Source organism: Terrapene carolina, unplaced genomic scaffold, assembly GCF_002925995.2.
Source record: "Terrapene carolina triunguis isolate 2854851 unplaced genomic scaffold, T_m_triunguis-2.0 Scaffold571, whole genome shotgun sequence".
Taxonomy (NCBI): domain Eukaryota; kingdom Metazoa; phylum Chordata; order Testudines; family Emydidae; genus Terrapene; species Terrapene triunguis.
The window spans coordinates 610,251-623,146 of NW_020664922.1; the positions used below are offsets into that span (position 1 = coordinate 610,251).

A 12,896-nucleotide genomic window follows, 5' to 3' on the forward strand; every position below is an offset into this window, starting at 1 on the left:
CGGGCACTGCCCACAGAGCAGCAGAGGAAATCCATTGTGCTGGGCGCTGCACAGACTCCACCCGAGATCAGGGCCCCCCTTGGGCCGCGCGCTGCACAGACCCCAACTGAGATCGGGGCCCCCCTTGGGCCGGGCGCTGCACAGACCCCAACCGAGATCGGGGCCCACCTTGGGCCGGGCGCTGCACTGGCGCATCAAGTGAGACAGTCGCTGCCCCTAGCAGTTAACAATCTAAATAAACCAATGGAGGATTATTCATCCCATTTCACAGAGGGGAAGCTGAGGCCCAGAGAGATTCAGTGGTTAGCCCGAGGCCACACGGGGAATCTGTGGAAGAGCCAAGGGCTGAACCCGACTCCCCTGGGTCCCAGCCCAGCGCCTTAACACAAGCCAACCTTTCCCTCTCATCGTGGGCGGCTGTGCGGGAAGGCCGGGGGAAGCAGGACCCTGATGGCAGGAACCTGTACACAGGGCTGTGTCTGTATCCCCCAGCCATGGCTCTGCTTGTGCCCTACAGGCCGTTAGTGACCATGAGTCCAAATGCCCCTCGGTGCGTGTGCACAAGCCTTCCAGGACCAAGCCCTTGAAATTTGGCTCCTGTTGTGTGGTGTCCAGCTCATCCCTGCTTGAGGTGATACCTGAGGTGAGTGACAGGCTTAAAATCACCAGCCCCTCAAGTCCGTACTCTGTTCTGTCCCAGGGTGGCACTAGGGGGCGCTGTGCTGCAGGGAGAAGGGCAGGGACTCAGTAGGGGGCACTATCCCCTCACAGCCATTTTTGACCCCCAGTACCTCAGGGTGGCACTAGGGGGCACTGTGCTGTAGGGAGCAGGGCAGGGGCTCAGTAGGGGGCGCTCTCCCCTCACAGCCAACGCTGACCAGATGCCCCAGCATGGCGTGCCTCTGATGCACTGCAGGAAATGAAGTGTAGGGGGGAGCTCAGGAGTGTCTGCTGGCTCAGGCAGGGTCATTCCTAATGGACCGTCTTCTCTTCCCATCAGGAGCTGGAGTTCTGTTATCTGGGCCCCACGCTGGAGCAGCCGTACCTGGAGATCTACACCCGGGACATGCAGGAGGGGCTGCAGATCAGCCTGTTGGAAAAGATAGAAGGGGAACCCATCTGGAAGGCCTTGGTGAGACCAGGTAGGCTCAGCCCAGCCGGAGATGGGGACAGAAGTGTGTGCATGGGGACGGGGGGGGAATGAGTGGAGAGATAGAATGGTGCATATACAGATGGAGGGATGAATGGGTGTGTCTGGGGATGGATGGGTAAGTGTATGTGGGTGGATGCATGCATGCATGGAGGGATGAATGGGCGTGGATGGAGGGTGGCTGGGGATGGATAGACAGATGAATAGATAGACCAGCAGCTAATGAAATAGGATTATTTAGATTAGCTAGATTAGCCAGATCAGCATATGAGGATCCAGGGATGTAGCTAGCTAAATAAACCAGCACCCTAGGGTCTAGTGATGGGTGGATGTTTTGCTGCAACATGGTGGCAATAAATACATAAACTACGATGTGACTATAGCCAATCAGATCGAACAGTCCCCGCTAGGACGTTACCAGCAGCAGCAGCATTAATCAAACCCCTTTGGATCCAGCCCGCTGACTCCCCTTCCCTTCTCTCTTCCAGAAGACGTGATGGTCTGTGTTTCATCTGCCCAAATGCAGACAGGTTAGTAGGGATTCACTGAGCTGCAAAACCTGCTCTCCGATCCCAGCCCTTCTGGACACACAAGGCTTGTGAAAGCCCCTGCGACCTTTTGTGATCATTTGGCGTCCAGCGTTATTGATCCTCCCACAATATCGACTTGTCTTGAAATCTCTGGCGCCTGGGGACTCTCCACATTGGAAAGTTGCAAGATTGCTTTGGATCATGAATAGAGCCGGGCAAATAATGGAGTTGTTTGTTTGCTTTGGCAGCTCCGAAAACCTGGACGGGTGGGGGTGGAATTCATATCGGGTCGAATTAACTGTTTCATTTGACCCGAAATGGAAATGTTTTGATTTCAGCTCTTTTTAATAAAGCAAAGGAAATGCAGGGCTGGATTCACAAACTAGGGGCGGGGCTCTAACGCCTTATACCTAGTGTTAGAGCACTCACCTGGGACGGGGAGACCTTGGTTAAAATTTGTGCTCTGGAGGAAGAATTTGAACCTGGGTCTCCAACATCCCAGCAGAGAACCCTGACCTCCAAGCTATAGTCTATTCTGAGGAAGCCCTTAGTCTCTCCGGTTGAAGCTGTTCCATTGTCTATAAAAACGTGAATAGTCATTGGACCAAAGAGAGCTCATGAGAAAGACTCAATAACCCAGTGTTTGGGGCACTCACCTGCAAGATCGATTCCAGTCCCTGTTCTCTGTCCTTCCCCACTCCAGAGGCAGCTGCAATTCACCACTTCACGAGTGATCCTTGTGCACTACTGTTACTAAACAGCTGCCATGTCCCACCCCAGAGGCAGGTGCATTTCACTGCTCAGTGAGCAATCCCTTTGTAGCACTGCTGCTGTGCTCCACCCCAGAGGTGGCTGCAAGTCAGGGCTGGGGGAGCAATCCGTGGCAATGAGTGATGTGATGCTTGCATCGGAAGCCTGTAAATCTTGTACAAAGCTTGGAATCCATTCGGCCCTAGAGAAACGGAAGGTCTGACTGTTCCAAGGCATGATGAGAAATATAGCAATTCTCTTTTTCTCTCTGTCTCTCCCCTCAGAAGAACATTTCATCGACCAGCACCGAGAACAGCTGATCCAACGGGTGCGCCGGGTGGACGGCTTGCTGGATAAACTGTACAACACCGTGCTGGACAACGAGCAGTACCAGAGCATCCGAGCGGAGAGAACGGACCCGGAGAAAATGCGGAAGCTCTTCGACCTGCTCCCGAGTTGGAACCGGGCCTGCAAGGACCAGCTCTACCAGGTGCTGGAGGCCAAGCAGAAATTCCTCATCCAGGAGCTCAAGGGGACATAAGACTAGGCTGCCCTGGCTCACACCAGGGGCCTATCTAGCTCAGTATCCTGTCTGTGACAGGGGCCAGTACCAGCTACTTCAGAGGAAGGTGCAAGACCCTCCTCCTTGACAATTCTGGACTAATCTGCCCATGTTGGGTTAAACCCAGTGTCCCCAACTGGGTAATCCATTCTGCTTCCTTAAAAACTTTCCTGGCTCTGACACTTTGTACCTCAAAAGCAGCACCCTGGAACACCACAGTCATGTAATTATTATAAGTTTTGTACAAAGGATGCCTTGTGAGGGATCATTTTTAAAGTCTTAATCTGTTGAACATTAATAGCCTGTTGGATTGTGTGTGCTATCGTCGTATGGGAAGTTATGGAGTACTGCTGTATGTGTTACTGAAATATGTGGCGAGGTTGGGCACACCCACAACCATCCTTTCACTTATAACAAAGGAGTGGCCATCCATAGCCAGATGGGCGATTAATGGCTCGTCAACATCCAACCCACTATTCCAGAGACTTCTCTGAGAAGGCAGGTATGTAATGGAGACTGCTTGACCAATGGGGACTGCCTGAGCCCCACGTCACAGCACAGATCTTTCCATCAAGCTGGAAGAAAGTATAAAAGTGGGGAAGTGACATCATCACATGGCCTCTCCCCCCTCTCCATCTCAACACCTGGAAGCACAACTGGAAGACAAACACTTTGAACGGAGGGAAGTTTGGTCCCAGGCTGGAAGGTGTTAGAGGGCTTTCCCTCAACCCTCCCACTTTCCTGGTTCTTGTCACGCAGACAGCAAGCAGCAAAAGACCAGAAGTCCGAAGTGCAGACAATGCGATGGTTAATGGGGTTACTTCCAAACATATCCAGAGCTCTACACACCAGCAGAGTCTGTTTCCTAGTGTTCCGTTCCCAGCTCTGACACCACAGAGCGTTTACCCCATGTCCCCATTCCCTAATTCCCACCTCCTCCTCCTTAGCAGGCCCAAATAGTCCTGCAATGCACGCCCATAGTCCCACCCCTTACAACTTAGGGTCATGTTCCATTTTGGGTCTGGGGGTCTTCATCCCACCCCTTTTGCACCCCATGGGAGGGGTAAGGAGTGAGGTTGTGCTGCAGTCAGGGACAGGCATTTCTTTGGTCTTTTAGTGTTTTATACCTCCCGCCCCTTTGCCCCTCCCGACTGGTTGCTTGACTTTGCCTTGAGATAGGGGTTGAGACAGTCTTCCAGTGTGCTCTCAAGTAACACTTCAACTGCTCTTATCTGTTCCCATTGTACTAATTGTACAACTCCAGCTGACTAGGCAGAATCAACATCACCGTGTCTTTCTCCCTTGCTTACACATTTTAGTATAAACAACGAGGAGTCCTTGTGGCACCTTAGAGACTAACAAAGTTATTTGGGCACAAGCTTTGGTGGGCTACAGCCCACTTCATCAGATGCATGGAGTGGAAAATACAGGAGCAGGTATAAATACATGAAAAGATGGGAGTTGCCTTACCAAGTGGGGGGTCAGTGCTAACGAGGCCAATTCAATCAGGGTGGATGTGGCCCATTCCCAACAGTTGACAAGAAGGGGTGAATATCAACAGAGGGAATATGACTTTTTGGAGTGCTAACGAGGTCAATTCAATCAAGGTGGATATTGGACTTTAGCATTGCCAGTGTAGACTAGCCCTCTGTCTTAAAAGGAAGACAATTAACTTCCACCAGAGTTCTGATTATTTTTCACTTTTAACTGCTGCTTCTAAAACACACAGCTATTGTGTGCATTTCTTTTACCCCTTCTACAATAGACACTGCACATGTCCTGGGAAAATGCACATCCCTCCACAGTTCAACTCTACATTCTATTAGCCACATCAACTTTCACACAAGGTGTAACTGCCTCCCCCGCACCCACAGAGATCTCATGCACCCCCAAAGTGACAGTTTGATCACCCAGAGCCACCCCAGGGCTCAGTGTTCCCAACATTGCCCCCCTTTCCCTTCTCTTTTTTTTCCTGTGCGCACACAAAAAAGATCCAGAATGTCTCCCGCATCCCCTGGCCCCGGCCGCCTCCCACCACAGCCACGACTTTGGTCTTTATTTAAAAACATATTAAACTTTATAAAGCATTGAGGTACCTTAAGGGTTAAAGGCTAAATATCATAGCCAAACAACACGAGTTACCTGTGTCTGGTAAAAAGTATCTGTCAATTTTACAACTTTGAATGAAAGATTCAAATGGATTTTTAGTGGCATTATTTAAAAACAAAACCAAACCAATTCATCTTAAACCTACAAACAGGACTTTACAAACCAGGAGTGTTGGTTTAGGTCAGAGGTGGGCAAACTACAGCCCGCGGGGGACCGTCCTGCCCTGCCCTTGAACTCCCGGCCGGGGAGGCCATCCCCCCTCCCACGCAGCCTCAGCTCGCTGCGCCGCCAGTGCTCTGGGTGGTGTAGCTGGCTCCGACCGGGCCACCCGGCTGCGAGCTCCTGCCACTCTGAGCGGCATGGTGAGGGGGTGGGGAGTGGGGGGGTTGGATAAGGGGCAGGAGGTCCCAGGGGGCAGTCAGGGGACAGGGAGCAGGTGGGGTCCCTGGGGGGCGGTTAGGAGTGGGGGGTCCCGGGAGGGGGCTGTCAGGGGACAAGGAGCAGAGGGGGGTGGGGGGGGGGGGGGGAGGGGGGGGGGGGGGAGGGGGGCGGGGGCCAGGCTGTTTGGGGAGGCACAGCCTTCCCTACCCGCCCCCCCATACAGTTTTGCAACCCCGATGTGGCCCTCGGGTCAAAAAGTTTGCCCACCCCTGGTTTAGGTCCTTAAAATCTCACATAATTACACAAAAAGATTCACACACAACACTTCTCTTTTGCCCAACACCCCTTCCACTGCTTTTATTATTTTTTACACAACTGTACCCAGATTACACTCCCATCTTGGACAATCAGAGACAGTCAAGTTAATAGAAACCCCTTATGTTCCTTTAGCGATTTTGATTAACTCGTCCAATAGTCAAATAATATAGATCAGAGTATCTGGCTGCCGGCTGCCTGCAACAGTCCTTTACAGACCATTTCTGTGGGAAAAGGGCCCATTTTCCCTCAAAATAGCTATAAAGGCTCCTGGGGACAAAAATACAGTGGTGGTAGTAGCCACCTGACCCCCTTGTGTAATTTGTTGAACTACCATAGTTCTACCCAATGTGACTGCCGAGTTGCACACATAATTACATTTACGTAACTGGGTTTTATCATCGAACCAAAAACTTCCTTCTTCGAACACCAGAACTGTTCCTCTTTCACGTCTTCACAACCGTTACCTTTTCACATTTCCACAACTCCCAACCGTTTACTTCCCTCCAAATTCCCCCCAAACTCTGTAGTATTCATGTCCGCAAACAACCGCCTTTTACCCTGTGCTGTCTTTACCTCGGGATCGTTCAAAAAGGCAGTAAAACACTTTTATCTTCATGGCCACCCCTGGATCTTTTACTCTAAAAGTTTCAGCGGACTCCAGTAGACTTCCCTCATGATTTTCCCGAAACCAAACAAACATTTTACATGAATATCTAACGTGCTCTCCATTAAAACTTCAGAAAAACCGAGAGAGAGAGCGAGTGAGTGAGTGAGTGTGAGTGTGAGTAAAGCAACCAATTCACCCTGTGCAGTTATTTTAAAGTACAGGCTAACAGCAGCAAATTAAGCAAACTGAGGAGGAGGAGGAGGAAAAGAGGGATATAATTAGCTCTGAGCACAGGGTAGGGCTCCCTAAGTTTAAACAGTTGGACACTCTTACCCCAGGTTTTTATCCTGGCTCTGGGAGAGGAGTGGGGGTTGTTACTCGCTCCTGCCATTTTTCACTTTGAAACTTTTTTTTTTCTCCGCTCCCCTAGGATCAAGTCCCAGCTCCTCTCCCTTAAGGTGGTCTGTTAACTCTGCTTTTGATCCCAAAGCCTGTTGTGCCAAATCATCTTGAACCACCCCTAACTTTAATTTACAATCCTCCAGTAGCCTTTGCTGGAAGAGCACCAAACTTGAAAGATTACCGACGGCTTCCCATCATGCTGCCTTTACCTCAAACCTCTCACAAGCGGCCTTGAGTGCCTCCTTGCCCTGGAAGGCATCCTGTCCCCATGGGCAGGGACCTCCTTCTGCTACCCATTTACCAAGGAGGGTGGGCGCCACAGCCAGCCCCCATCCCTCTGGGTCCCCTAACACCATCCCCATTTCCTTCTTAATCTCATCCCAGGTTGACCCCTGTTCCTGGAATGGGCCCTGATTCTTCCATATCCACTTATCCAAAAAATCCATTACCCCAGCTTGCAAGGACCCACAACTACCATCATGAGAGCCTACCATATCCCCGCCAAGCAGCCGCACGGACTGTTGGGGAGGGGGACTTACCTGGCTGCTACTCACCTGTCCAATGTGATGCATCCGAGTCACGGCACCAAGATGTTAGAGGGCTTTCCCTCAGCCCTCCCACTCCGCTGGTTCTTGTCACGCAGACAGCAAGCCGCAGAAGACCAGAAGTCCGAAGTGCAGACAATGCGATGGTTAGTGGGGTTAGTTCCAAACAAGCATCTCCAGAGCTCTACACGCCAGCAGAGTCTGTTTCCCGGTGTTGTGTTCCCAGCTCTGACACCCTGTATGTGCAGCATCAATGGTCAGGAGGTCTGTGCAGTGCCCAGCCCAACGGGGGCCCCGATTTCAGTCAGAGGGTGTGTAGTACCCAGTACCAGGGAAGCCTTGATCTTGCTCAGGGTCTGTGCAGCACAATGGGGGCCCCAGACCTGGTTGGGGGCTATGCAGCACCTGACAGAATGGGCCCCTAATCTCGGTAAGGGTCCATGGAGTACCCAGTGGTCCGATCTCAGCGGGGACCAAGGGCTTTTATAACAATTATCCCTCTTCTACACACGGAGAAACTGAGGCATTCGCCAAAAGTCAGAGCATCAGCCCATGGCAGAGCCCCATTCTCCTGAGTGCCAGCGAGTTCCTGTGCTATCACAACCCCACAGCAAGGAGCAAGCTGGACAAGCACTGCCCACACTACAGTCTGGAGCCGGGTTCAGACTGCACTAGATCAACCTGTGGAACTCCTTGCCAGAGGATGTTGTGAAGGCCAAGTCCATAACAGGGTTCAAAAAAGAACTTGATAAATCCATGGGGGATAGGTCCATCAATGGCTATTAGCCAGGATGGGCAGGGATGGTGTCCCTAGCCTCTGTTTGCCAGAAGCTGGGAATAAGCGACAGGGGATGGATCACTTGATGATTACCTGTTCTGTTCATTCCCCCTGGGGCACCTGGCACTGGCCACTGTCAGAAGACAGGGCTAGATGGACCTTTGGTCTGACCCAGTAGGGCCGTTCTTATGTAGATAAAGTGCCTACCTGCACTTGATTTCATCATTTGTCCTCACTCCCCTGCCACAACTCAACTCCTGGAAACAGCTCAGGAACAAAGAGTGAACTGGGGAAGTCGTCCCAGGCAGGAAAGGAGGAATCCCAGCCTGTGTACGGAAGATTAGTGGACTGTTTGTACCATAAGATTGATTCAAATCCTGTCTAGTTTATAGAACTTAGATTCCGATTCTGTTTTATGTCTTAAGTGATCTACTTTAATCTGTACACTTCTCACTTAAAATCTAACTTTCTGTAGTGAATAAATCTGTTTTAGATTTTACCTAAAACACTGTGGTGTGACTGAAGTGCATGACAAATCTTAGCTGAGTTAACAAAAATCTGTGTGTGTCCTCTCCACATTGAGGGATGGGGCGGACTGGGTTTCAAACTTACACTGGTCAGGATTTTGACCAGGGCAGAACGGTACAGTTCAGGGTTACAAGGCAAGGGATCTGTGGGGAATTGGCTGGAGCCTCTCTACTGTTGGTTCATGAGTGGCTGGCAAGAGCATTCCTGTAACTCAGTGAGGAGTGTCCCTGCCTATGAATGTTTGTGTGAGTACAGGACCAGGAGAGGTCTACAGCTTGTCACAGCATCACAGTGCGAGAGGGAGCCCAGGCTGGTGAGACAGAGGGCTCAGCAGTATTCCAGTTCTAGGTTGCAACCCGGAAACGCTCGTCCTGGGCTGCCATTTTGTGTTTGAGTTCCAGAGCCGAATGTGAGAGAGTGGGTCACAGACACACACACTGCGCTCTCCCTCGCTTTCTATTATGGAGACTTCACTCAGAATCAGGGCACAAAAGTAATGTGAGCCAGTATCTGATTTCTGAGACAACTTGAAAATCAGGAGCAAACCCTGACATGAATGGAGTCAGGGCCGGATTCTAATCTCAGTGACCCTCGTGTAAATTCAGAGTGACCCGACTGACACAAGTGGAAACAGTGCCAGGTTCCAATCTCAGTGAGTCTGGTAAATCCAGATTGACGCCAGTAAAATCAATGGCACGATGGCCAGTTTCTGATCACTATTACCGTGGCGTAAATCTGTCCTTATCTCTATTAACTTCAGGAAGTCACTCTGTATTTATACTGATGTATTTGAACTCTGAATGTGGTTGAAGGTGTTTATTTGTTATGGGAGCCGCTCATGTTCTCCGGTTACAGAAAGGAAAAGCAGAATGGGGCATGCAGTAAAATCTGAAAGTTTTCTCAAATGTCTTCCCAGATCAGAGCTGTCATCAGCACAACCCACCTGCTGGTGTCTCTGGCACAGGAGAGTGATATATATATTTGAACGGTAGCAATCCTGGAAGGGAAAAGAGAAGAAATTAATGGAGTTCTGAAATCTGTGGGCCAAACTTATGTCTTAGCTACACTGGTGTCAATCCGGACTGACTCCACAAAGTCGAATGAATCAAAGCCAGATTCCTTTTTCAGTGACTCCAGTGTAAATCCAGAGTGGCCCCACTGAAACCAATGGAGTCAAGGCTAGATTCAGATCTCATTTACTACAGTATAAAGTTGGGTGCACTGAACTGAAATCAATAAGGGCCACATTTGCACTCGTATAAGTGAGGTCAGAATCTGGCCCAACTGTTTATCTTCCACAGAGGTTTCTCATGCTGTAAAGGTCGAGAGCTGCCATTTTGTGTTTGAGTTCCAGAGCCGAATGTGACAGAGTGGGTCACACACACACACACACACACACTGCGCTCTCCCTCGCTTTCTATTATGGAGACTTTATTCAGAATCAGGGCACAAAAGTAATGTGAGCCAATATCTGATTTCTGAGACAGGAAGAAAATCAGGAGCAAACCCCAACATGAATGGAGTCAGGGCCGGATTCTAATCTCAGTGACCCTCGTGTAAATTCAGAGTGACCCGACAGACACCAGTGGAAACAGTGCCAGGTTCCAATCTCAGTGAGTCTGGTAAATCCAGATTGACTCCAGTAAAATCAATGGTATGATGGTCAGATTCTGATCACTGTCACTGTGGTTTAAAACTGTCCCTAATGCCATTAACTTCCGGAAGTCACTCCGGATTAACACTGGAGTACTGGAGCTCCGAATGTGGCTGAAGGGGTTTAGTTGTTATGCGAATCACTCATGTTGGCCGTTTTCAGTAAGGAAAAGCGGAACGGGGCGTGCAGTATAATATGAAAGTTTTCTGTAATGTCTTCCCAGACCAGAGCTATCTTCAGCACAACCCACCTTCTAGTGGCTCTTCATCATCGTATACGCCTGACTGTAGTATTGACGATTCTGTAAGGAAAAGAGAAGAAATTAATGGAGTTCTGAAATCTGTGGGCCAAACTCAGGTCTCAGTCACACTGGTGTCAATCTGGAGTGATTCCACAAAGCCAGATTCCTTTTTCAATGACTTGAGTGTAAATCCAGAGTGGCCCCACTGAAGCCAATGGAGTCAGGGCTAGATTCAGATCACATTTATTACAGTATAAATTTGGGTGGACTGAAGTGAAATCAATAAGGGCCAGATTTACACTCCTATAAGTGAGGTCAGAGACTGGCCCAACTGTTTATTTTCTACAGAGGTTTCTCATGCTGTATAGGTCGAGGGCTGCCATTTTGTGTTTCAGTTACAGTGCAGAATGTGACAGAGTGGGTCTCACACACCCACACTCTTCGCTCTCCCTCACTTTCTATTACAGAGACTTTACTTTTGTTTTTCCTTGTTCTATTTTTCTTCTTAGCCTAAATTACATGCTGTCCCCACTGAAGGTCAGTGGGTGTGGTTTGTGTAGGGAAGAACTCACCCCTTTGTTAGCCAGATGAATAGGAAAGTTAAACTCCTGGAGGGCGTCAAGGTAAAACAGGGTGCTTAGGATGGGGCTTAATGTGTCCAGCCATACCCAAGGCCACAGCTTTGCGCAGTTGCACTCCTGCCTCTAATCCTTCCCTGCGTATTCAAAGGACCGGCAACTCCCACCTTCCTTCTGTCCTCCTTTCAAAAGGATCTGCTGCTCCTCTCTTCCTACACAGGGGTCACCGAGATCAGAATCCAGCCCTGATTCCATTGACGTCAGTGGGGCAGTTCCAGATTTACAAGGGGGTCACTGAGATCAGAATCCAGCCCTGACTCCATTGACGTCAGTGGGGTCGCTCTGGATTTACACGTGTGCCACCAAGATCAGAATCTGGCTCTAAGCTCTCCAAACACACCTGCCCTCTGTCCCTGGCTCTCATTTGACAGGAGCTCTGCTACTCAACAATATGAATTTTTGGAGAAAAAGGATGTTCAACCGATAAAGCCCAAGCCTGTTGGGCGAAAGGAATCCAGGCCTGAGTTTTGACTCCCTCCATCTGCACTTTGCGGTGCCTGGTCAGTACCCCATGGAAATTTAGATTTCACCCACCTAACTCTGCGGACAGACAGCAATTGCAAAGTCCACCCCTGTTGTTCCTCAAACATGAACAGGGTGCTAGGGAGACAAACCCCAGGAGTTAGTCAGACAGAGCAGGGGCACCACACACACACACACACACACACACACACACACACACAGTAATACAGAACTGTTCCCAGCAGAGCCTGTTACACACGTGAGTAAGGAACACACGCCTGAAGAAGAGCGGTCTTCCTAAGCTCGTCTTTTTCACCAAGACAAGTTGGTCCAATACTAGATATTACCTCACCCACCTTGTCCCAAACCCCCACACTCAATCATGCAGCGCTCTGCTCACCGGGGGGCCACATACACATGCACCTTTTCTAGGTTAGAGAAAAGGAACTGGTTCCTGGGTTTTGCTTCCTTTCAGTCAGGGCCTTGCAGCGCCTACTAACAATCCCTGGGAAATTTAGACCTCACTTACCTTCATCTGTGGCTGAGGGGCAGCAGCAAACCAAATTCCTCCACCAGCTGTTCCTTGATGTCGCACAGGCTGCTACAGAGACAAAGCCAGGGTCAGTCACAGTGGCGCTGGAACACTTTGAATAGTGGGGGTGTTGAAAGCAAGGCCCCCTACCCCCCTCCCCGCCCCCCCCCCCCCCGAGCTGGGGCCAGGAGCAGAGCGGTGTTTCCAGAACGAGGGGACCCGGAGAGGGGTAAGGGGCTGATGCTGGAGCCACAAGTGGTGGCGGGTGTGGGGCCAGCAGCCAGGACTCCTTGTGTGGGGCCAGGAGCAGAGCCCCGTGTGAGCACTGGGGACGCTGGAGCACTCCGGCACCGCTAGTTCCCACGTCTGTGGTCAGTCAGGCAGAGCAGGACAACTGAGCACACGGCACTGCACAGACACACGGTCTGACTGAACAGAGAGGCTCTTAGGAAGGAAGGAGGGTCAAATGGTTGAAGCACTAGCTGCAGCTTTTGAAGAACCAGACTCAATGCTCTGCTACAGCACAGAGCCGTGCTCAGCAGAGGGTGCTAGACCCACACACAGAGATTAGGAGGTGCTCAGATAATGCGGTAGAGAGGCTAGTGTGAATCCTCAGAACATCTCGCTCACAGCAGGAGGTGCATGTGTGAACTCACAAAGTCTGTGTGTGTGTGTGTGTGTGTGTGTGTGTGTGTGTGTGTGTGTGTGT

At 50.4% G+C, this 12,896-nt stretch overlaps 1 protein-coding gene across 1 annotated transcript; it reads left to right on the top strand.

Moving 5' to 3' along the window:
- The first annotated feature begins 1,066 nt into the window (after positions 1 to 1,066).
- On the top strand, positions 1,067 to 2,971 carry LOC112111255 (apoptosis-associated speck-like protein containing a CARD). The gene is made up of 3 exons (XM_026659113.1): positions 1,067 to 1,142; positions 1,639 to 1,680; positions 2,715 to 2,971. Exons 1-3 carry the CDS (start codon positions 1,067 to 1,069, stop codon positions 2,969 to 2,971), a joined length of 375 nt encoding a protein of 124 aa, XP_026514898.1.
- The last annotated feature ends 9,925 nt before the right edge of the window (positions 2,972 to 12,896 follow it).

Excerpts from the sequence above, each read along its gene's own strand:
- LOC112111255 (XM_026659113.1), top strand. The coding sequence starts at position 1,067 with ATGCAGGAGGGGCTGCAGATCAGCCTGTTGGAAAAGATAGAAGGGGAA. Across the intron at positions 1,143-1,638 it reads GAAGGCCTTGGTGAGACCAG|AAGACGTGATGGTCTGTGTT; the intron begins GTAGGCTCAGCC and ends TCTCTCTTCCAG. Across the intron at positions 1,681-2,714 it reads ATCTGCCCAAATGCAGACAG|AAGAACATTTCATCGACCAG; the intron begins GTTAGTAGGGAT and ends CTCTCCCCTCAG.